At 38.9% G+C, this 25,682-nt stretch overlaps 1 protein-coding gene across 1 annotated transcript in view; it reads right to left on the bottom strand.

Annotated features, from left to right (window-relative positions):
* Positions 1-558: 558 nt before the first annotated feature.
* DDX60L (DExD/H-box 60 like) overlaps positions 559-25,682 on the bottom strand; it is a 143,204-nt gene continuing 118,080 nt past the window's right edge. The window contains 8 exon segments of the mRNA XM_078366284.1: positions 559-1,754; positions 4,244-4,306; positions 10,051-10,202; positions 12,544-12,686; positions 15,107-15,254; positions 18,065-18,186; positions 19,081-19,222; positions 19,434-19,538. Coding sequence (XP_078222410.1) covers positions 1,649-1,754; positions 4,244-4,306; positions 10,051-10,202; positions 12,544-12,686; positions 15,107-15,254; positions 18,065-18,186; positions 19,081-19,222; positions 19,434-19,538 — 981 coding nt within the window. The 3' untranslated portion in view covers positions 559-1,648.

Raw genomic sequence — 25,682 nt, 5'->3', positions numbered from 1 at the left:
GGGTTGCCTCGGCAACGGCTGGCTGCGTCAGCAGTGGGCGTGTATCTCAGTAGGGACGGGTTGCCTCGGCAACGGCTGGCTGCCTCAGCAGTGGGCGTGTATATCAGTTGGGGCAGGTTGCCTCCGTAGTGGTGGACGCCCCTCCCCCACAGAGCGTCTCGGACCGTCTGCCCGGGATAGTTTGAAATCGCGGTTTTGTTCGTCCCACTGGGTATCCCAAACGATCTGTCCCTGCAATCCCCTGGGCTGGGCTACTGTGCAAGTCTCGTTCAGTCTCAAGTCCAGCCCTCTCAAGTCTCAGGTTGCCGGTTCAACAGGGCACCCGGAAAGCGCGCCCTGTGGGGATTGCTGGGTAGGGCCGGCCGCCGCCGCCCCGGCTGCCGGCTTCGCCAGGCAGACCTACTGCCTGGCGTCCCGTGTCTTTTTATACTTGGGAGTTTCCCCGTTCTGTGGGCAACAAAGATCAGTCTGGAAATGCAGCACTGACTCACCGTTTGCGGATTCAACGCGGGCTCCAATCCTGGGTTGTTCTCACAGCGCCATCTTGAGTCCCCTCTCTGTATGCTTGTTTTTTAAGTATGATATTGAAGACAGAAACAATGTGAATTCCATATTCAGGTTCACACGATAAACTTTTTTTTCTGTTATATACACACTCCTTAATCACTGCCAGAAAGTGTACTCTTGATCATTTAGAAAGAAGAAATAAGAAAGTTTGAGGGACTCAAATAAAATCTATCAGTGTTATTGGACAAAACAGTTGAATCAGCATGTTCTGCTTTCAAATGGAAAGTGGTTTATAACTACTCCAAGTGACTGTCTTAGTCAATTCAGGCTGCTATCACAGAATACCACATACTAGGTAGATAAACAACACACACGTATTTCTCACAGTTTTGGAGGCAGGGAAGTTCAAGATCAAGGTGTAAATAGTTTCCGTTCTGGTGAGGGCCTGCTTCTTGGTTTGCAGAGAGCCATCTTCCCATTGTATCATCCAATGGTAGCAAGCAGAGAGAGGAGAGCAAGTTCTCTTGCATCTCTCTGGTAAAGACACTAATCACATCCAAGGAGCTCCACTCTCATGACCTAATCATCCCTAATACCATCACACTGAGGTTTAGAATTTCAGTATAAACATTTTTGAGGGGAGGGCACAAACATCCAGTCCATAGCAGTTACCTTCTTGTAAAAGCAGAAGTCTTCTTACATACCTAAATTGTTGTTCAGGATTGACTTGGGTCTCTTGTGATTTATTGATCATTAATTTAAAATTCAATAACTTGAGGGTGTATCAAAAACTGGCAATGTGATACAAATTTTGCTAGACATTAACTTTAACTACAAAAATTGCAACACTTTAATTAAGTCATTACCCTCCCAATTACTTGTCACATATTATCTCATTTAATCCTCAAAACAACTAGAGGTATACATCTTTACTCCCATTTTGCCAAAAATGAAGTTAAAGTTCAGATATGTTACATAATTTAAGGTCATTCAGTTAGAAAACAGAAGAGCTAATATTTGAATTGAATTCTGTTTGGCTCCAAGATTAGTATTTTTTCCATTTCTTTGTGTAAGCTCAAATATATCTCTCCTTGCAAAGGGATAAATATCACATAATCAGACGTGAAAGTTTTCCATGGTGTTAGTGCGAGTGATTGCTTAGTTTCTCATAAAAGGTTTGACTCAATTGCTTAAATGCCAGGACTACATTGTCGTGCTCATTTTCACATAGTTCACTCAAGGAGTCACTGTATAAATGATAATAATATTAATGAGCCCACATTTTGATAACAATCAATATTACTAAAAGGTTAGCAGAAGTAATTGCCCCAAAACCTAAATATGGAGAAAAAAATATGCAGAATAATAAAAGGCACATTTATCTTATAAAATCTTTACAATATGCATCATGTATCTTGAGAAAGATAAAGATATATAGCTTCACACAGTTCCTCTTTATCTTACACCTAAGCTTGCTCTGTGAGTTTGTAAGACCACAGAATCCCATATTCTTGGGCCCTAGAAGTGTTATTCAACTTCTTTTCTTCTCTGTATACATCTCATGAAAGCCATATAGACTTCCTAATATCCTGACCATTATTTTTGAAAACCTGCAGTCATCCAATTCAATGAAAAAACTATTCTGTCCCTTTTCCATAGATTTTAGGAACTAGAACCTAGAGTGAACGAGAGGAGACTTAGAACTAAGTGGGTCTTTCAGTACCTGACATGTGATTTGAGCATTGAAATCCACTGTGATTTAACATTCTGCCATCCTTTCTGTCTTCATGTCCCACCTTATTCACTCTAGAGCAGAGCTTCTTCTTTTTTTTTTTTTAACTAGTCCTCAGTGGCTGAATATTAGGAATTATGACATCTTTATCTCTAAGTCTGAAATTCCTCCAGAGTTTCAGACTTATTATTCCATCTGACTGCTTGACATTTCCCCCTGGATGTCTTACAGACAACACGTGATATTTTAAATTCCAACTCATAAATTATTGTCAGCTACCAAGTCAACATCATGTATTCCATACTTTCATTAACATTATAATTAACCAAATCAGAAATCCCAGTTGTCATATCTCTTGCCCCACTGCATGAATTCCACCTCTTACATCATTCATTTCTCCCACCACTGCCTAATTCAAGCCCAGAATATAGCCTCCAACTTTAGTTCCCTGCCTTCAGTTTCTCTACCTCCTGAGTTAATCTATATCCTGTGCCAGAATAACATCCCTAAAACATAGATCTATGTTATACTCATCCTTAAAAACTCCCTATCTCACCTTTGTCTACATTTTAAATCCAGACTTCATTGCATAACAAGTAAGACCCTTCGCATATATAACCAAATTCCTTTCAAAGACTCCACACTCACTTCTCAGCATGTCTCCGTATCCCCGTCACAACCTCCACATTCTGTATTCCACCATCATTAGCTTGGGGCCTATACCTGAATATATCAGGACCTTTAATATTTCTGTACATTTGGATACACTATTCTCCCTGCTTAAAATCCAATTACTGTAATTATTCTACTTAATTATCCTATGTAACTAGAATTACATTAAGTAAAATTAATCTACTTAATGAATTTTCACTTCTCCTTTGAGACCTAATTCGAAATTACATCTTCTATAATGCTTTTTCTGATTCTAGTAGCATTAATCATAAGGTATTGATGTTATCTTAGTATTTTATATGTAACTCAATCATAGCACTTACCACATATGATTGTCTACAAGAAAGTTTCTCCCATGACATTGAAGTGCCTGGAAGAGTCCCTCTATCAAAGTAAGATCTTGATACTTTTATAATTGATGAACAGATAAAAGAATTATTTTTCTTGTTTCAACTCTTGAGATATGTTTAAAATCTCCAAAGCTTCTCAGGCTGCTCAAAGAAGTTGAAGCTTTGGTAGCTATAAGCCACTTGAGGAATCCCCCACATGAAGATACTCAAAGTGGGAGAAGTAGGGCCATTCTAAGACTTTCACTCTTTGCAGAGAGCTTCCCAAAGGGTCAGACTCAGCTCAAACCAAGGAAAACCATAAATGTGTCCTCACTAACAAGGTCCTTTAAATAAATATTCTCCTTCCCAAACTGAATTTGTGAAAAACTACACACACTTGAAAAAGAAGTAAGGACTAGAGATAAGGAAAATGGAGCTAGACAAAAATTAGATGAGCAATGGAGCATAAAGAAAGGAGTACCCACAGAGAGTTCATATTTGCTTAGGTCTCTATTGAGATGGGGGCAGATGAACACAGGAAATCAACAGGAGATGCCAGAGCCTGGAAAAGACACTGAATATGAGAAAGACTTAAGTGCTCTGAAGTGGATATAAACTGGAGACCTACTGAAGTCATTAGGGTGTAGCCTTCTAGATTCCCATTTATCTGACTCAGTGTGACTGCTCAGCATTTGTAAAAAGAATATGGTGAGGCCTGGAGATTTATGAAGTCATGAGGAAGTGCCTTTGAGGCTCTGATCTGGATGAAATTAAGTTACAAATGAATTTGAGATGAATCTTAGTACCAAAAAAAATGTGACAGTGTCCTGAGGAATGGGTCTGCAGAGACTTTGGTCAGCTGAGTTGTAGAGAATCTGGGAGGCTCAATGATACATTCTGAGTGCTCCTTCATGAGAATCATAAACTTACACAAAGAAAGGGCTCAATGTCTGCTAAACTATCATTAAGTAATTGAGGAAATCAAACTCAGCATGAAACATACCTGATAGCCTGAATGTTGAATGCAAAGTCTTTCAAACACCTTAAGAGCTGTCCCATATGCATCCTAAAGAGAAGAAAATTTCTTAATTAAAAGGTATAAAAACACAAACATAAAATAATTAACAATAATTAATTTTATGATTAAAATAATGATTAAAAATAATCAAACTTTAATAGTGGTCTGTCTATGGCAGTTAATTTATCTGTCAAATACACTCCCAGTTGAGAATTCATTTTATTGCATTAATCATAATGAAATTCAGAGGCATAAGTAAAAAAAAAAACACAGAAAAAAATATTAAAGAGAGAATATGATCATCATCACAGGGGGAGGGGGAAATATACAAGTAAAGCTTAGAAGGGCCAATAGGGACTAGAGATTAAAGTGAAAAAAAAAACAAGTTTGTACACTAATGTTATTTCTACTTTCTTCATAACTAAGAACTAGACCTAAGAAAAACAAATGTATCTCAAGATTTGTGAAGAATAGCAGAACATTGAGCAAGATGCTATTCATCTCCCCCACAAAAAAGGACCAAAACAACAAATAAACCATTCTATTTCCACATGATGAAGTATGCCGGAGAGCAGCAGAGGAGCACCTGCAGAGCACAGAAGCCCACGGTAGCACTGTAGAGACAGGAGTGAGGCACCCTGCTCTGCCACACTCTGTCCTATCAGGAATGACTGGGAGTCAGGGTGGCTTCTTCTTACAGAAAAATGCTATGCTAAAGACTTCCAGTGCTTTCCATAGCCATCACAGATGCTATCCGTTCTTACTACAAGAGAGTCTCCCAGTCCTCACAGGCCCTGAATCTATTGTGGAGCGTTACCACAAGTTTAAGTAGCTACATCAGCCCAGAGTAAGAGCCCACATTGTGCATCCCCACCTTCATGACTAAGCAGCTACAGCATAGTGACATTTTGAAACCAGACTCACTGCTAGACTGTATCCCCTACTGGAGGCCAGTAGCCATGCTCTCTCCATCCGTGAAGCCTCACCAGCATTTCACATCCAAAGCTATGTGGCAGCCATGACCCACTAAGGAAAAGGTAGATAGGCACAGCAAGAAAGCTACTGAACAGGTGGCCAGGCCACTGTACCTGTGCATACTTGTGCTGCATAGCCAGATAAACCACCATGGGTTTAGTTTGTTCTTGTATATTGTTTCTTGAGGTGTATCGTTGAGTTCTTTAGTAAAAAATCTTTCCTCTTTTTTGATTTAGGCCTTTATTTCCATAAACTCCATTTTAAAACTGCTTTTTCTATACTCCATAAGTTTACTTATAATGTGTTTCCACATTTGTCTTAAGAAAATTTTAAATTTCCCTTTTGATTTGTTAATTGAGATGATGGTTTTTATAGGAGTAATTATTTACTTTCTATGTATTTGTAAATTTTCCAGAGTTCTTATTGTTGCTGATTTCTACTTTTATACCATTTTGCTCAGAAAAGGTACTTGATATGATCTCTCATTTCTTACATTTGTTCAGACTTGTTTTGTGATCAGACACTTCTCAAAAGAAGACATTTATGCAGCCAACAAATATATGACAAAAAGCTCATCATCACTGCTCATTAGAGAAATGCAAATCAAAACCACATTGAGATACTATCTCATGACAGAATGGTGATTGTTTAAAAGTCAGGAAACAACAGATGCTGGAGAGGATGTGGAGAATTAAGAATGCTTTTACACTGTTGGTGGGAGTGTAAGTTAGTTCAACTATTGTGGAAGACAGTGTGGTGATTCCTCAAGAATCTAAAACTAGAAATACCATTTGACCCAGCAATCCCATTACTCGGAATATATCCAAAAGATTATAAATCATTCTACTATAAATACATAAGCATAGATATGTTTATTGTGGTGCTGTTCACAATAGCAAAGACTTAGAACCAACCCAAATGCCCATTATTGATAGACTGGATAAAGAAAATGTGGCATATATACACCATGGAATACCATGCAGTCATCAAAAAGGATGAGTTCATGTTCTTTGCAGGGACACGGATGAAGCTAGAAACCATCATTCTCAGCAAACTGACACAAGAATAGAAAACCAAATGCCACATGTTCTCACTCATAAGTGGGAGTTGAATAATGAGAACACATGAACACAGGGAGGGGAACATCACAAGCTGGGGCCTGTTGTGGGGTGGTGGGCTAGGAGAGGGACAGCATTAGGAGAAATACCTAATGTAGATGACAAGTTAGTAGGGTGCAGCAAACCACCATGGCACGTGTATACCTATGTAACAACCCTGCATGTTCTGCACATGTACCCCAGGACTTAAAGCATAATTTTTTTAAAGGCAATCAGTTTTATAAGAAATGCAGAGCATAAAAGACTGGAAAAGTTGCAACTGACAATGTGGTAGAAAAGAAAATCCCATTTTCTGAGGAGAAATTTAATTCAGCTGCAGAATTTTGCATAAGTAACAAGGAGCTGAATGTTAATCCCCAAGACAGTGGGGAAAATGTCTCCAGGATATGGCATAGGTCTTCACAGCAGACCCTCCCATCACAGACCCAGAATCTAGGAGGAAAAAGTGGTTTCATAGGTTGGGCCCAGAGTCCTTGTGCTGTGTGCAGCCTTACACTGGTATCCTGTGTCCCAGCTGCTCCAGCCATGGCTGAAAGAGGCCAATGCAGAGCTCAAGCCATGGCTTCAAAGAATGCATGCCCTAAGCCTTGGTAGTCTCCACATGGTGTTAAGCCTGTGGGGGCACAGAATTCAAGAACTGAGGTTTGGGAACTCCTGCCTAGATTTCAGAAGATTTATGGAAATGCCTGGATAACCAGCCAGAAGTTTGCTGCAGGGGTGGGGCCCCCATGGATAACCTCTGCTAGGGCAGTGCCCAAGGAAAATGTGGGGTCAGAGCCTCCACACAGAGTCCTAACTGGGGTACCACATAGTGGAACTGTGAGAAGAGGGCCACTATCCTCTGTAACCCAGAATGGTAGATCCACTGACAGTTTGCACTGTGCACCTGGAAAAGCCACACACACTCAATGCCAGCCTGTGAAAGCAGCCAGGAGGGAGGTTGTACCCTGCAAAGCCTCGGGGCAGAGCTGCCCAAGACTATGAGAACCCACCATCAGCATGACCCAGATGCAAGACATGTAGTCAAAGGAGATCATTCTGGGGCTTTAAGATTCGACTGTCCTGCTGGATTTCGAATTGCATGAGGCCTATAGCCCCTTTATTTTGGCCAGTTCCTCCCATTTGAAATGGCTGTATTCACCCAATGCTCATATCCTCACTGTGCCTAGGAAGTATCTAACTTGCTTTTGATTTTACAGGCTCATAGACAGAATGGAGTTGCCTTGTATCAGATAAGACATTGGACCATGGACTTCTGAGTTAATGCTCAAATGAGTTAAGACTCTGGGGGACTGCTGGGAAGGCATGATTGGTTTTGAAATGTGAGGACATGAGATTTTGGAGGGGCTGGGGCAGAAAGATATGGTTTGGCTGTGTCCCCACCCAAATCTCATCTTGAATTGTAACTCCCACCATCCCCATATGCCATGGGAGGAACCCAGTGGGAGGTGATTGAATTATGGGGACAGGTCTTTCCCAAGCTGCTCTCGTGATAGTGAATGAGTATCACAAGATCTGATGGTTTTAATCACAGGAGTTTCCCTGCACAGGCTCTCTTCTCTTGGCTGCCACCAAGTGAGATGTACCTTTCACCTTCTGCCATGATTGTGAAATCATGGAACTGTAAGTCAAATAAACCTCTTTTCTTTTCAAAGTGCCCAGTCTTGGGTATGTCTTTGTCAGCAGTGTGAAAACAAACTAATACAACCATTAAAAGAAAACAGCAGAAAAACTTCATGATACTATGCTGGGCAAGGATTTTTTAAGTAAGATCTCAAAAGCACAACCAATAAAAGCAAAAACAGACAAAAGAGATTACATCAAACTAAACAATTAACAGAGTGAAGAGACAACCTATAAAATGGGAGAAAAATATCTGCACATTACACATCAGACAAAAGATTCATACCCAGAATGTATAAGAAACAACAGCTAAAAAAATCAATTTAAAAATGAGCGAAAAACTTTAATAGACATGTCTCAACAGAAAATATACAAAAGGCCTATAGGTATATGAAAAAATGTTCAACAACACTAATCATCATAAAATGCAAATCAAAACCACAATCAAATACCACCTCACTCTAGTTAGAATGGTTATTAATTTTTAAAAAATGACAAAAGCAAGTGTTGGTGTGAATGTGGAGGAAAGAGAATGCTTACACGCTGTGGGTAGGTTTATAAATGAGTAAATCCATTATGGAAAACTATGTACGTTCTTCAAAATATTAAAATTAGAATTATGATATGATCCAGCAATCCCACTGCTAGATATATATATCCAAAGAAATTAAATCAGTATGTCAAAGAGATACCTGCACTCCCATCTTTAATGCCACACTATTTACAACAGCTATGATATGGAACCATCTTAAGTGTCCAACAATGGATGAACAAATAAGGAAAATGTGATACATATACACAATGAGATACTATTCAGCCATAAAAAGGAATAATATCCTGTCATCTGTGACAACATGAATCAATCTGGAAAACATTATGTTAAGTGAAATAAGCCAGAGACAGAAAAAAAGAATATTGCATGGTATTCACTCATATATGAAATCCAAAAGGAAGAAAAAATAATATAATAGAAGTAGAGGGTAGAATAATGATTTCAAAGATTGGGGAGGGGAAGAGAGGGGAGGAGGTGGGCAGAGGTTAGTGAACATGTACAAAATTACAGTAAGATAGTAGAAATAAGTTCTAGTGTTTTATTGCACAGTTAACAGTATTGTATTGTAGATTACAAAATAGCCAGAAGAGAGGCTTTTGAATGTTCTCACCACAAAAAAATGGTAAGTATGTGAGGTGATGGGTACCCTGGCTAACCTGACTTAATCATCATACAACATATATGTATCAAAATAACAAATTGTACCCTATAAATATGTACAGTTACAATGTCAACTTAAAAACTTTAAAAATAACAGCATTTAAATATTTAAAACTAATTTTGATCAGAATTATTCAAAAATTTATGTAAAATTCATATAGAATTCCTGAATTACTGTTTAAATGCATGACTTTCCCCATTTTTACCTTCTTGTCTCTATGACTCAATTTTTCACTTTCCATGTGAATTCTAAGTATTCATCCTTCTTTACTGCTTTGTAAAATGACTTCCAAAGAACTAGAACAAGTGTCCCTTTCTAACAGACAGCTGCAAAGTTAACTTTCTCATAATGTAAGTTTCAGATCTTTTCCTTCCACATCACATTTGTGGAGAAAAAATAAATATCTATTTATTTATTTCAAAAAAGATAATCTTTGATATGCTTCTGGAAATCATCCAACATTCTTTCTTAATGAATGATTAGCACAATGGTAAATCATTAAAATATCTTTTTGAGCTTTGTAATGTATTCAATTTTTTTGTCTTCAGAGTTAAGTTCACCAGAACCAGTTCAAGTACCAAGATTTTGGTAGTACCTACCCCCAAAATCCAAAATAATACTGAAGTTTCTAATCACCAGAAATTATTCTTCTAGAAAGTGATCTAGTATGTTTTCATGACTAATCTGTATTTTAAACTCTTAAAAAGATTACTTATTAAAATTCCTATTTAAAAAATGTTTACATTTATATAATTATATGATGTAAATTATATGTTGTTACATTTATAATATGAATATACAGTAATAAAACATAGATATGTAGGTATATATATATTTTACAGACATGCACCCATAAACCTACCCATTGGTTTGTCCTAATCTTGTCAAGCAGTTGTGCTTGTAGAAATTGAGTGCATATGCATTTAGTGGCATCCTCCTTCCTCGGTGATCGAATTTCCATGGCCACAGCAGAGGAGCGTGAGTGCCATTAACACCGACTGTGTGCAGAATGACCTGAAGAAAGACATTTTCTATTAATTCATTATTGATATATAAAGATGAATTGTTTGCAGTTTGAGATTTCTCTTGTATAAACCGCAGTTTCCTAAAGTACAATCTGAAGAAGCTGAGGTGAAGGAGGCAGGCAGAGGAGGATTCCCATGGGGGTCAAGGGAAATAGGGCCCATTACAGTGAGGGAAAGGGGCGTGTTAGAGACCCTGGGCAGTGTCATGATAAGCATGTCTCTGGACTGGGCAGCCCAGTGAGGGAAATGGAAACTCTCACAACATACTGAGAGCAATTTCAGCCCTCCAGCTATAATACTGTAAGCAACATTCACTAAGAAAAAATACATAGAAGCTGATTTTAAAGAAGCTGTGCCCACAGGGAGAATACAATGGAGTGGCACCAACCTTTGGGCTCCAGAGAGAAGAAAAAAGTGGAGCAGGAGGGATAGAAGAGGAAAAAATGAAGAGAAGCAAAATGAACAAATAAAAACTAAGTTTCCATAGTTCTGGGCCCATAAGACAAATTAATCTGTACAGAATCGAAAGAAATCTGCAAATTCTGCTAGTGCATGGATAAAATTAAACTGTGGTGCAAGTGAAATAGAAATACAAGGTCAGGCTAGGCATGGTGGCTCATGCCTGTAGTCCTAGCAGTTTTGGAGACCAAGGCAGGTGGATTGCTTGGGCCCAGGAGTTCAAGATCACACTGGGCAACATGGTGAAACCCTCTCTCTGCTAAAAATACAAAAAATTAGCTGGGCATGATGGCGTGTGCCTGTAGTCCCAGCTACATGGGAGACTGAAGTGGGAGAATTGCCTGAGCCCAGGCAGTTGAGGTTGCAGTGAGCTGAAATGTGTCACTGTACTCCAGCCTGGGCAACAAACACAGTGAGACCCTGCCTTAAAAAAAAAAAAAGAAAGAAAGAAAAGAGAAAGAAAGAAATATAAGAAACAGAAGAAGAGGGAAAATGAGGGGAGGGGAGGGGAGCAGAGGGAGAAATGAAGGAGAGGGAAGGGAAGAAAGAGAAGAGGAAAGAAGGAAGGAAGGAAGAAAGGAAGGAAGGAAGGAAGGAAGGAGAAAAAAGAAAGAAAGAAAGAAAACAAAGAGAAAAAGAAAAAGAGGAAATGAAGGAAGGAAGGAGAGAAGGAAGGGAGGGAGGACAGACAAGTTCAATGAGAAAAACACATAATGTAAAATTTGTAACTCTGGAGAAGTTGTTTGATCATCTGTGTTCTTTTCTATTTGATTACTCTGGATATCAAATAGCTTTGATACCTATATTCTTTTGGATAAAGTTTTAAATAATTTAACAGTTATTTTAAAATGCCAATATTTATAATGAACCTGAAATTACATTAGCAGGTATTTTTTTTTTTTTTTTGAGACGGAGTTTCACTCTTGTTACCCAGGCTGGAGCGCAATGGCACGGTCTCGGCTCACTGCAACCTCCGCCTCCTGGGTTCAGGCAATTCTCCTGCCTCAGCCTCCTGAGTAGCTGGGATTACAGGCACATGCCACCATGCCCAGCTAATTTTTTGTATTTTTAGTGGAGACAGGGTTTCACCATGTTGACCAGGATGGTCTCGATCTCTTGACCTTGTGATCCACCCGTCTCAGCCTCCCAAAGTGCTGGGATTACAGGTGTGAGCCACCGCGCCCGGCCATTAGCAGCTATTTAAACTGGTCAACAAAATTTTTAGATATCAACCCAAACTCTGCAGGAAGATTCATGATTTTTAAAATTCCTGTAAACGTTACATATGCAAAAATACTTGAAGCTCACTCTTGACATGATACGTGACTCCTGACTCAGTGTCAAAATGAAGTCAGTATACCGTGTCAATCTTTATTATTAAATATAATCAATGTGGAATTTATTTCTCATGTTTCAGATTAAGTGTAACATCTTCCAGCACCCAAATCTTCCAGTATCCAGTACCTCCCAGAGGTTTTAGGGCTTTGTGGCCCCTTCGTAGACAAGTATCCTCAAAGACAGATGTGGTCTGGAGCACAGAAACATCATGAGGTCTATATCAATATTGGGAAAATGTGAGCCACTTTCTTTTCCTCTTCCCATAGCAAACCTGTGGCAAACCTCATTAAAAAAATGAGAAAAAAAGAAGTGGTGTCTGAAAGTTTAGACAAAGAAGCAAGGTTTCTCAGGCCAACATCCTAGAGCATAAAATCACACTGGCCTCCAGGGCTTCATTCTCTTGGACAATGGTGTTGGCATCAGCGGACATCTTTCAGTGTTTTGGGTCTGAGATCCCATGAAGGCTGCACGGCAGTGTAACACCACTCTGTCTGTTAAACACACTTTGTACATAAGATGCATCCTTCCCTTACCTGATTGACAGTCTCTGGTTGAAGCAAATCAATATCTGTGTTCCCCGAAAGACAAACAAATGGTGAAATGGCGACTCTTCCTTCCTTGCAGCTCATCAAGTGAGACACAAGTTGGGAGTCTTCACATTTTTTACCTGTGAATTCTGATCATGTTGGACTAGGTCACGTTAGAGTTGAAAAATCAGCCCACATGTTAACCCTGTTAAACTCACTGTAGGTCAGGCCACAGTAAGTGACATTCATCTCATCAGAATGAAGGCTGACAGAGATACGGTGCATACAGTCTTCAACCCAGCTTGGCACAGAGTAACTATGCGATCCATGTTGACTATTAACTCATTATCATTACTCTTTTTATTACCTGTTATTTTTGCCCATGAACTCAGATATAACCTCAGAAACCTCCAAGACACAATGTTCAGGCAGCTCCTACCAGTGGATTTGGAGCTGGCATAAGAAATAAAACAGGCTCTGTCCAGCGAGTACCAACTCACTAGACTTGGAAGGCACCAAGTCATTAAACTCAAGCTTCGCTCCTTCTTCCCACCCTGCCACAATCACACACTCCCACCAGCTTTTCTCTGCATACTTTCCTTGCTTCCACCACTGTTGTCTCTATTTGCTCACACTGTGTCCTAAATCAACAAATCTTGAGGAACTACAATGCTTACCTCCCTGTCTTTTACTCCAACTAAGACTATATTAGAAGACAGGGGAATAAGGGAATCATTTTATGGCTCCACTCTTTTTTTTTTTTTAAGGGGAAATCATTCATTTATTGTTCAAGGATCGCAAGACAACATCTTAATTTCTGTAGCGCGATTTAAATGTTTTACTTCTTTGATAAAGCAGAGTACAATAGGAAAAAAAACAATTAGTTTCCAGTAATATCTATATCTCTAATCAGAATTAAGTCTTCCACAGACATGTTACCTGGAAATAAAAGCCTGTTACAATAAGCAAAGCTTCAACCAGAGCGGTTACTTTTCGTGCCAGGAAAAAGTTCATCCCTATAGGAGGAATGATGTGCTATGTAAAGCTCCACTCTTTACTCTTAGTCTAGCTTCTTCTTTCCATTTATTTTCCCTTAGAAGTTTCCTGCTATAAAATTGAAATTTGGAAACTTAGTTATTTTGCCATACCAGTTACTCCTCAACCAAGAGCAAGTAACAGAAGCAAACAATGATATTTGCAATGTCCACTAGAACTTTTTGCAATGATAGAAATATTCTGCCTCTACTATGTTCAAAGTAGAAACCACTAGTATTTGAAATGTAGCTAAAGTGACTAAAAAATTAACTTTTCAATGGTTTTACTTTTAACCAACTTAATTTAAATAGTGACATATAGCTAGCTGGTGGCTACCATATCAGGTAGAATAGACTCATACAATGTTGACTATGTGTCATGCACTGTTTTAAGAACTTTATAAACATTAAGATACCCAATCTTCCCAGCACCTTCGGAGGCTGAGGGCGGATCATGAGGTCAAGAGATTGAGACCATCCTGGTCAACATGGTGAAACCCTGTCTCTACTAAAAATACAAAAAATTAGCTGGGCATGGTGGCACATGCCTGTAATCCCAGCTACTCAGGAGGCTGAGGCAGGAGAATTGCCTGAACCCAGGAGGCGGAGGTTGTGGTGAGCTGAGATTGCGCCATTGCACTCCAGCCTGGGTAACAAGAGCGAAAGTCCATCTCAAAAAAAAAAAAAAAAAAAAAGATACCCAATCCTCTAAACTTTTGTAAACTAGATAATATTTTTAGTCCTTTCATTTCACAGATTAAAAAATTGAGACATAAAAATTAAGTAGCAGGCATGAGATCTCATGGTTAATAATAAGTATCAGAGCCAAATTTGGACCTCGGCACCCTGCTTCCAGAGTTTACATGTGTAACCTCTATACCACTACCTCTCAGGGAAAAAAAAAATCCCAGAAATTATGCCATTTTCTTTTTTATCTGTCAAGGCAAACTTCCATCAAAATGAGGCTGGGTGCGGTGGCTCATGCCTGTAATCACAGCACTTTGGGAGGCTGAAGTGGGTGAATCACAAGGTCAGGAGTTTGAGACCAGACTGACCAACATGGTGAAACCCTGTCTCTACTAAAAATACAAAAATTAGCCAGGCATGGCAGCAGGTGCCTGTAATCCCAGCTACTGAGGAAGCTGCACAGGAGAATCACTCGAACCCAGGAGGCAAAAGTTGCAGTGAGCTGAGATCACATCACTGCATTCCACCCTGGGGGACATAGTAACACTCTGTCTCAAAAAAAAAAAAAAGATTTATGATTACTTTAATGTTTTTTTCTTCCATTGCCCAATTAATACTTGGTAATTATAAAGTTTTTTTGGTTTTTGGTTTTTTTTACTTGGAAAAACGAGCCATTACCATACCCTATGACAGGCTACATTGTTTTCTTGGACAAAACACTCAGGTTAGTACAGCTGCCCTGGAATAAGCTCCTTTACCAGTTTTGAAGAATCTAATATCTAGAGGCTTTCTTAGGCAAGATTCTTTACCCTTTAAATTGTTCCAGAATGGAAGTAAAATTTGCTTACTGATTCCTGACAAAGGGAGTTGATACTCATTTCTCATGTTCACCGACTTGGAAGCAGTCAGGAGGAAGGAGGCAAAATCCTTCATCACTTCCAGGTTATACTCATGTAAAGCAGCTTTAAAATCTTCTGGGAGGTCGGCAAGGATCGCCTACGGTGAGATACATTTCAGAAAGAGCTCTTTACTTTTATTTAAAAAAATTAAACTGCTTGGTGAAAAGATTGCAGCATCGTTCTGTAGATTGATGTTCATTCTGTGATTACTTTATTCACTTGTGAGATTAAGGTAAAATTTCCTTTTGATTTCAACCAACATTTATAAATGCAAATATCTTTCCTTAAAAAAAGTTGTTTCAACTCCACTTCAGCCAAAACCACCAATTTAATAGAAATGTGACCTACACTGATATTAATTAAACTTAGGTATCTTTCAGAGACTTGAAGGATATATTTAGAGAGCAAGTGACAAGTTAGTGTAGCAATGGTAGCATAAATTCTTTATTGAGTTCAGATTGTGTGCCAACACTGTGCTGTGATGACCCAAGCACTTGTGTATGTTAGCGAAATTAATCCTAAGAACAACCCTATGAAGGAAACATTTTCATTTACATTTTGTAAATGAGGAAGCTAACCCTCACAGAGGTAAACATGTTCCAAATCTGACAGGTAGTAGATAGAGAAGTGGTTGGTATTGCAAGCTAACTCGGCTTCCAAATTTCATGTTTTAAAACAAATTCTTTCAGAATTAGGACTAGAGATTTCTCTAGTATGGGTTGGAAATAGCTATGACATTAGAAATATTTTCTGTTTTCTTCTATTACAATTATGGTTTTTATTATTTATTTGATATTTTACTGAATTTATTCATACCCTATACTTTTCCAAGAATTGAGGTATTTTATAAGGGTGAAGATAATATAATATGATCATATAAATCCAAATTTGGTAAAAAGGAAAGAAAAATAAGAGAGACTAAAATGGGGCACAAATTACATTCTAAGATTTCTAGGAGCAAGTGTGAATGACACATTTCAGAATGTCTATGAGATAAACACAATTTATTCCCAGCACTAATATCAGATGAGAATTTTCCAGGGGGATTCTTACAAAAACATGCTGTATGGACATAATAAAGAATGCCCCACCAACTCCTTAAGTAGATAGTATGACAATTTCCACAAGGCTACTTCAACTCAGCTCTACCTGTGGATGGACCAAGAAAAAAGAAAAAATGGACAAATGCAGTTCCACAGTCTGGTGAGAGTGATATGGTCCCTCCATTTGGTATTCTCCAAAGATTCACTGCTCTGCCTTCCATATCCTGCCATTGTGCCACCACTGGACACCGTTCTAGGGGAACAAGAGCTGCTTATCACTTATACCTTGTGTTGACTGCCACCTTCTCGAACATGTGTGCTATACAGCCCCATCAGGAGAGCAAGCTCTTGGAAGGTAGCAACTATGTTTCACAATCATGATGTTTGTTACAGTGTGCATATGTTTATTGCTCAATAAATCTTTGCTAATTGACTGGTATAAAACCATTATCCCAAATTATGGCACACAATATTAGAGGTATATGAGATGACTTAGTGTGACACACAGAACATTAAACAATTATAAATCAGTTTTAAAAAATAAAAAGCTCCCCGGGTGTGGTGGCTCACGCCTATAATCCCAGCACTTTGGGAAGCCAAGGTGGGCAGATTACTTGAGGTCAGGAGTTCAAAACCAGACTGGCCAACATGGCAAAACCCCAACTGTACTAAACGTATTTAAAAATTAACCAGGTGTGGTGGCAGACACCTGTAATCCCAGCTACTTGGGATGCCGAGGCAGGAGAATTGCTTGAACCTGGGAGGTGGAAGTTGCAGTGAGCTGAGATCATGCCACTGCACTTCAGCCCAGGCAACAGAGCAAGACTCCATCTCAAAAATAAAATAAAATAAATAAAAAGCTATCATATTTCCAGTTCTCTTCTATTCTTTCTGATAACCCTAGAAAGTTCAGATGCAATAGCCACCATTTTTCCCTGAAACTTGATAATCTCTTTTTGTAGCAAAGAGAGGACAGCTTCAGCTGAGAACCATGTTAACTGCATCTATTACTAGGGCTTCCTTAGTATTGAAACCAGAGATCCTGGCTTTCTATTTAAAGTAGTAGTAAATATGAAGTCTCCTTCTTAAATACTTTAAAATGTGTATGCAAGAAAAAGATGAATAGTTCCAGTGATTTGCAATATAACTAAAATTGAGGGCTCAAGTCTAGAGGTATATCCAGAGGCACTGTGAGGTCAGAAAGCCTAGATTAATGCTAATTCCCTTTTCGTTATCTTTTCTTTAGGGTTACTGGATAGAAACAAGCTTCTTCTACATTCCCAGGTTCTAATGCACATTTTCTTGAGTTTTGTTTGCCTGTTCTTGTTCTGTTGTTGTTGTGTCTTTTTAAAAAAAAAAAAAAAAAAGGTAAGAAATTGGAAACAAACAGTGTTACAAATATACTTAGGAAATATTTTTTCTTTCGGTCTCTCAACCCTTAAGTTAGGGGATTCTTTCTTAGGTGACTATTGCAATGTTGTCTCAAGAGGACATTAGAGCTCATGATGTAATTCCTTCCCTGGACTCCCACCCCTAGTTGTAAATGACCCCAAGATAACCAACAGTTGTTGGTTCAGCAATAGGGCTGCCATTCTATTGAAATGACTATTTGTGTATATCATCTCTGTTGCTGCTGAATTACATAATTTGCTCCAATAAAATGAAAACTTTTAGGGGTAAGAATTGTTCGTTAGATTAGTAGGGGAAGATGTTTGAACTAAAGATTAAATGAAAAGAAAGACAACACTATTAAAACAAATGGAGTAGCTTATATTAATTTAACCCTATAGGTACCGAATGCATTTCAGTAGCATACATTTAATAACTATCATTATTACATCATTCTAAGTATAACAAATTTTACCTCTGACTGAGAAAAACTTAGATGAGCATTTTGGAATTTTGCTGGAATATATTTTCTTCCAAACAAGTTTGCCAGTACTAACACAAGCTTCTCCATCACATCTTGGGAAAATTGTTGGGTGCCTATTTAAATAAAGAGTATTACTGTAAATAAGAATAATGTTGATTCTATGTATTTTGTGTTTAAATTTGTTTTTATAGTACATTTCCTTTCATTGAAGGCAAAATTTTCTAGTAAATACAGTCCTCAGTTACTGACCATATGTGCCATGTGCACCTTTAATTTTTTTGGTTAAGACAGGAACTTTTATATTCTGTGCCTTTTTTTCCATCCTTGCTCTACCCGCCCTAGTTCCCACCCCAGAATGTTTACTATTGGGTTTCCTGACTTGCACTCTCCTTCCTTCAAGCCATCTTGAGAGTGATTGGGCTTTTCAAAGTATGAATATAATCATGTCCCTCCCCTGCTTAAAAATCTTTAAGAGTATCTCAATGGCTAAGTGAAAAATCCAGGCTTCTTGGCCTGCCATTTAGGGTGCTTCAAATCCTGTCAAAATGAAGCTCCCAGACTTACCTATGAACACTTCTAAATGCTCTAGGTTCTGGTCATCCTGACCTCCACTCCATTCCACCTTCACTCCCCATAACACATGAGTACTATACCATAGGCATTAAAAGGTGGCTAGGTTTAATTACCTGGGCTCTGAAACATACTAAAGTAATATGACCATTGGAAACATATTCACTTTGTATTTTCTCAGTTTTCTCTTCTGCAAATATTCTTTATCAGTTAAGTAATACATAAGCAGCCCTCAAATACTCTTTATTAGTTAGAGTAAATATAAGTTGACTTGCAGTCTAATTTTTTGGTATCTGTAAATTTGAACATATATTTAGCATTTCTTTGCTTTAAAAAAAGGAGAAGGAGGAAGAAGAAGAGAAAAACATTTCTGAGGTTTTGGTTATTAAACAGATGTGTAGCCATTTTTGGACTACATGTATAAAACCCAAGCTTACCTTTAAAGGCTGGTTTACAGAGATTATGAAAAAGGCCTCTCTTGAGAAAATTTACAAAAACAAGATTTGAAGGTTCATGTCCATGCAAATATGATACAAGTCCTGCAAATTTCTTTGGATTACCTTTGTTATTTAAATAGTCCTAAAAATGAGAAAAAAAAGTTTATGTAACTATGTACTCAAATACCATGAAATACCAGAGTTACTGACAAATATTACCTGACTTCATTTATTAATGAATGATAAGTAACACTGTCATTGAATGAAGCTTATAGAAACTTCAGTTGGTTTAGCATAGAAAGAAATCTACATAGTACTAGTTACAGAGAACAAAAGCCAAAGCATGATCATACCTCTTTGATCAGGAACTGCAAAGAAAACAAAAAGTAAAGTTTCAAAGTCACCATGGCTCTTGGTCTCTTAAAAGACAGCAATGAATGCTTTAGCACTGACAACACCTATAAAAGAAGAGTACTTCAATTTATCTTGTTTTAAACAGTATTTGTAAACACTGATATGTAATAAATAGTACGCATACAAACTATATAGATAATGTTACCAGATCTTATGTGAAAGTAAATTTCATTTTATTTCATATTATCTCTTTGACTGTGTCTTCACATGGTACATGCTTCTTTGAATAAAATACGTCACATAAAGCAGAACTGTTATACATAACACAGATTGGCAAATAATCTTCTAAATCCCTGAAACAGTGGTAACTAATAGTGGCCTGAAAAATATAAAGTATGAAAGCCAATCTGGCTTATAAGATTAGCTCTCCTAGACCATTCTAAAGGCAAATCAAGTAATTATATTGTTCTGAGTCTTGAATTATACCATTAAAAATTAATGGAACTAGGTAGATTGCAGTCAACAGATTAGAAAAATTTGGATCTGTGTCATCACCCAAATTTCATGTCAAATTATAATTTGCAGTGTTGGAGGTAGGGCCTGATGGTAGGTGATTGGATCATGGATGTGAATTTCTCCTTTGGAGCTGTTCTCATGATGGTGAGTGAGTTACCATGCAATCTCGTTGTTTAAAAGTGTGTAACACCTTCCCTCTATCTCTCCCTTCCTCCTGCTCCAGCCATGTTAGACATGCCTCCTTCCCCTTCACCTTCCTCCTTGATTGAATGTTTCCTGAGGCCTACCCAGAAGCAGAAGCTGCTTTGCTTCCTATACAGCCTCCAGAACCATGGGCTAATGAATTGTCTTTTCTTTATAAATTACCCAGTCTCAAGTATTTCTATATAACAACGTGAGAATGAACTAATACAGAAAATTTATACTGAGGGGTGGGGCACTACTATACAGGTATCTGAAAATGTGGAAACAATTTTGTAATTGGGTAGTGAACAGGGGCTGGAATTTTGTGCAGGGCTCAGATGAAGACAGGAAGATGAAGGAAAGTTTGGAACATGCTAGAGACTTGTTAAATTATTGTGACCAAAATGCCGATAGTAATATGGACAATGAAGTCCAGGCTGATGAGGTCTAGATGAAGATGAAGATGAAGAACCTATTGAAACTGGAACAAAGGTCATTTTGTTCAGTATTAGCGAAGAGGTTAGCTGCATTGTGCCCCTGCTGTAGGCATTTGGAGAACTTTGAACTTGAAAGAGATGACTTAGAGAGGAAGATCCAAGATGGCCCTTTAGGAGCAGCTCAGGATTGCAGCTTCCAGTGAAAGCACAGAGGGTGAGTGGATGCCGCATTTCCAGATGGATCTTTATTGCCCACAGACAGGAGATTCCCAGGCGGAGGAGCCCCCCGGGTCACAGAGCGGCTGTTTTGGCTGGTGCAGCTGTTTCGGCCAGCACAGCTATTTTGCCAGTGCCCAGGCGCGGCGGTTCTCCATACAAAATACACTGGTCTGATTGCCCCTTTAAGCTGGCAATAGGAGCTCCAAAAAGACAGATTCGCCCATTCATCTGATTAAACAGGGAGCCAGGCCAGGAGATTCCTGGGCAGCGACATTGTTTCAGCCAGCACAGTGGGTTACCACACAGGAAATCACACAGATTCTGGCGCCCTTTCAGCAGGCAACTGGAAGACTTGGGAGAGAGTCAACCGCTCAACTTAAAAAAAAAAAAGGCTCTGAGGTAGGGGGCCAGCTGATCAGGCTCGGCGGGTCCACCCCCACAAAAACAAAAAAAACACAGCAATTGGAAACGCTCCTGGTTGAGAGTTTCACAGCAAGCACAGCTGAACCCGGGATGGCCCAGCTCTGTGGGGGAGGGGCGTCTGCCATTACCGAAGCAATCCACCCCTATGGAGGTATTCCTGCTGTTGCTGAGGCAACCCGCCATAACAGAGAGAGTCCACCATTACAGAGGTGGGCCACCATTGCCAAGGCAGTTCTAACCACACCCATATAAACAGGACTGAAGGGAAGTTCACACAGCAGCAGGGCGGAGCCCACAGCAGCTCAGGAAAGCCTCTGCAGGCAGACAGGGACTAGGCTGCCTCCTTGCTGGGCAGGGCAGCCCTGAAAAAAAGGCAGCAGCACAATGGTTACTCATAAATAAAGCCCTCACACCCCAGGACAGAGCACCTGGGGGAATAAAAAGGAATTTCTGAGTTCTACTGCAGCCGACTTAAACATACTTGCCTAGCAGCTCTGAATGAACAACGGAGCTCACAGATCAGCACTTGAGCTACTATAAAGAACAGACAGTCTCCTCAAGCAGCTCCCTGACCCCCATATATAAAGAGTCACCTCACAAAGGACTGATCAGACTGACATTTTGCAGGCATCATTCTGGGACAAAGAGAGCAGAAGAAGAAACTGGTAGCAACCCTTACTGTTCTGCAGCTGCTACAGGTGATCTCCAGGCAAGCAGGGCCTGAAGTGAACCTCAGCAGTCCTACAGCAGTGGGGCCAGACTGTTAGAAGGAAAACTAAGAAACAGAAATAACTTCATCATCAACAATCTGGACGTCCACTCAGAGACCCAATCTGAAAATCAGCAACTACACAGATGACAGGTGGATAAATCCACAAAGATGAGAAGAAACCAGTGCAAAAAGGAGGAAAACACCGAAACGAGAACACCTCTCCTCCTACAAGGGACCACAAATCCTCACCAGCAAGGGAACAAAGCAGTATGGAGAATGAGTGTGATGAAATGACAGAATCAGACTTCAGAAGGTGGGTAATGAGAAACTTCTGTGAGCTAAAAGAACATGTTGTAACTCAATGTAAAGAAACTAAGAACCTTGAAAAAAGATTTGACAAAATGATAACAAGAATGGACAACTTAGAGAGGAATATGAGTGAATTAATGGAGCTGAAAAACACGAGAACTTCGTGAAGCATGCACAAGCTTCAACAGCCAAATTCACCAAGCAGAAGAAAGAATATAAGAGATTGAAGATCAACTCAATGAAATATAATGAGAAGGCAAGATGAGAGGAAAAAGTGCAAAAAGGAATGAACAAAGTCTCCAAGAAATGTGGGACTATGTGAAGAGACTGAATCTATGTTTGATAGGTGTACCTGAATGTGATGAAGAGAAAGAATACAAGCTGTAAAATACTCTTCAGGATATTATCCAGGAAAACTTGCCCAACCTAGCAAGGCAGGTCAATATTCAAGTCCAGGAAATACAGAGAACACCTCAAAGATATTCCACAAGAAGAGCAACCCCAAGGGACATATTGTCAGATTACCCAGGGTTGAAATGAAGAAGAAAAAGCTAAGCATAGCCAGAGAGAAAGGTCGGGTTACCCACAAAGGGAAGCCCATCAGACTCACAGCAGATCTCTTAGCAGAAACTCTACAGGCCAGAAGAAAGTGGGGGCCAATATTCAACATCCTTAAAGAAAAGAACTTTCAACACGGAATTTCATATCCAGCCAAACTAAGCTTAATAAGTGAAGAAAAAATAAAATCCTTTGCAAACAAACAAGTACTCAGAGATTTTGTCACCACCAGGCCTGCTTTACAAGGGCTCCTGAAAGAGGCACTACACATAGAAAGGAACAACCAGTACCAGCCATTCCAAAAACATACCAAATGGTAAAGATCATCCACAAAATAAAGAATCTGCATCAACTAACGAGGAAAACAGCAAGCAAGCATCAAAATGGCAGTATCAAATTCACAGATAACAATATTAACCCTAAATGTAAATGGGCTAAATGCCTCAATCAAAAGACACAGACTGGCAAATTGGATAAAAAGCCAAAACCCATCAGCGTGCTGTAACCAGAAAACCCATCTCACATGCAAGGATACACAAAGGCTCAAAATAAAGGGATGGAGGAAGATTTACCAAGCAAATGGAGAGGAAAAAAAAGCAGGAGCTGCAATTCTTATCTCTGATAAAACAGACTTTAAAGCAACAAAGATCAAAAGAGACAAAGAAGGACATCACATAATGGTAAAAGGATCGATGCAACAAGAAGAGTTAATGATCCTAAATATATACGGACCCAATACAGGAGCACCCAGCTACATGAGGCAAGTTCTCAATTACTTACAAAGAGACTTAGACCCCCACACACTAATAGTGGGAGACTTTAACACTCCACTATCAATATTAGACAGATCCACCACACAGAAAATTAACAACGATATCCAGGACTTGAACTCAGACCTGGAACAAGCAAACCTGATAGACATTTACAGAACTCTCCACCACAACTTCAAAGAATATACATTCTTCTCAGCACCACATCACACCTGCTCTAAAATCGACCACATACTTCGAAGTAAATTACTCCTCAGCAAATGCAAAAGAATGGAAATCATTAAAAAACAGTCTCTCAGACCACAGTGCAGTCAAGTTAGAACTCAGAATTCAGAAACTAACTCAGAACCGCACAACGTCATGGAAGCTGAACAACTGTCTCTTGAATGTTGACTGGATAAACAATGAAATGAAGGCAGAACTAAAGAAGTTCTTCAAAACCAATGAGAATGAAGACACAGCATACCAGAATCTCTGGGACACATTTAAAGCAGTCTATAGAGGAAAATATATAGCAATAAGTGCCCACATGAGTAGAAAGGAGAGATCCAAAATTGACACCCTATCATCAAAATTGAAAGAGCTACAGAAGATCAAAAAAACTCAAAACCTAGCAGAAGACAAGAAATAATTAAATCAGAGCAGAACTAAAGGAGATAGAGACACAAAAAGCCCTTCCAAAAATCAATAAATCCAGGATCTAGCTTTTCAAAAAGATCAACAAAATAGACAGACTACTAGCCAGATTAATAAAAAAGAAAAGAGAATAACCAAATAGATGCAATAAAAAATGATAAAAGGGAAATCATGACAGATCCCACAGAAATGCAAACCATCATGAGAGAATATTACAAACAACTCTATGCACATAAACTAGTAAACCTGGAAGAAATTGATAAATTCCCGGACACTTGTGTCCTCCCAAGGCTAAACCAAGAAGAAGCTGACACTATGAATCGACCAATAACAAGGTCTGAAGTTGAGGCAGCAATTAAGAGCCTACCACATAAAAAGAGCCCAGGTCCAGATGGGTTCACAGCCGAATTCTACCAGACACACAAAGAGGAACTTTTACCATTCCTTCTGAAACTATTCCAAATAATCCAAAGAGAGGGAATCCTTCCCAAATCATTTTTTAAGACAAACATCATCCTGATACCAAAACCCGGCAGAGACCCAACAAGAAAAGAAAACTTCAGGCCATTATCCATGATGAACATAGATGCAAAAATCTTCAATAAAATACTGGCAAGCTGATTGCAACAGCACATCAAAAAATTTATCCACCGTGATCAAGTAGGATTCATCCTGGGGATGCAAGTCTGGTTCAACATATGCAAGTCTATAAATGTAATTCACCACATAAACAGAACCAAAAACAAAAAACACATGATTATCTCAATTGATGCAGAGAAGGCCTTTGACAAAATTCAATAGCCCTTCATGCTAAAAACCCTCAATAAACTTGGTATTGATGGAATGTATCTCAAAATAATAAAAGCTATTTTTGACAAACCAACAGCCAATATCATACTCAATGGACAAAAACTGGAAGCATTCCCTTTGAAATCTGGCACTAGACAAGATTGCCCTCCCTCACCACTTCTATTCAATATAGAACTCGAAGTTCTAGCCAGAGCAATCAGGCAAGAAAAAGAAATAAAGGGTATTCAAATAGGAAAGGAGGAAGTCAAATTGTCTCTATTTGCAGATGACATGATTGTATATCTAGAAGACCCCATCGTCTCAGCCCAAAATCTCCTGAAATTGATAAACAACTTGAGCAAAGTCTCAGGATACAAAATCAATGTGCAAAAATCACAAGCATTCCTATACACCAATAACAGACTTAAAGAGAGCCAAATCAAGAACGAACTGCCATTCACAATTGCTACAAAGAGAATAAAATACCTAGGAATACAACTAACAAGGAACATAAAGGACCTCTTCAAGGAGAACTACAAACCACTGCTCAATGAAATAAGAGAGGACACAAACAGATGGAGAAATGTTCCATGTTCATGGTTAGGAAGAATCAATATCATGAGAATGGCCATACTGCCCAAAGGAATTTACAGAATTTTCAATGCTATCCCCATCAAGCTACCATTGACTTTCTTC

Source organism: Callithrix jacchus, chromosome 3 (assembly GCF_049354715.1).
Source record: "Callithrix jacchus isolate 240 chromosome 3, calJac240_pri, whole genome shotgun sequence".
NCBI lineage: Eukaryota > Metazoa > Chordata > Mammalia > Primates > Cebidae > Callithrix > Callithrix jacchus.
Note: the sequence above shows the minus strand (reverse complement) of the source record. Positions and strands in the feature narration are given on the sequence as shown.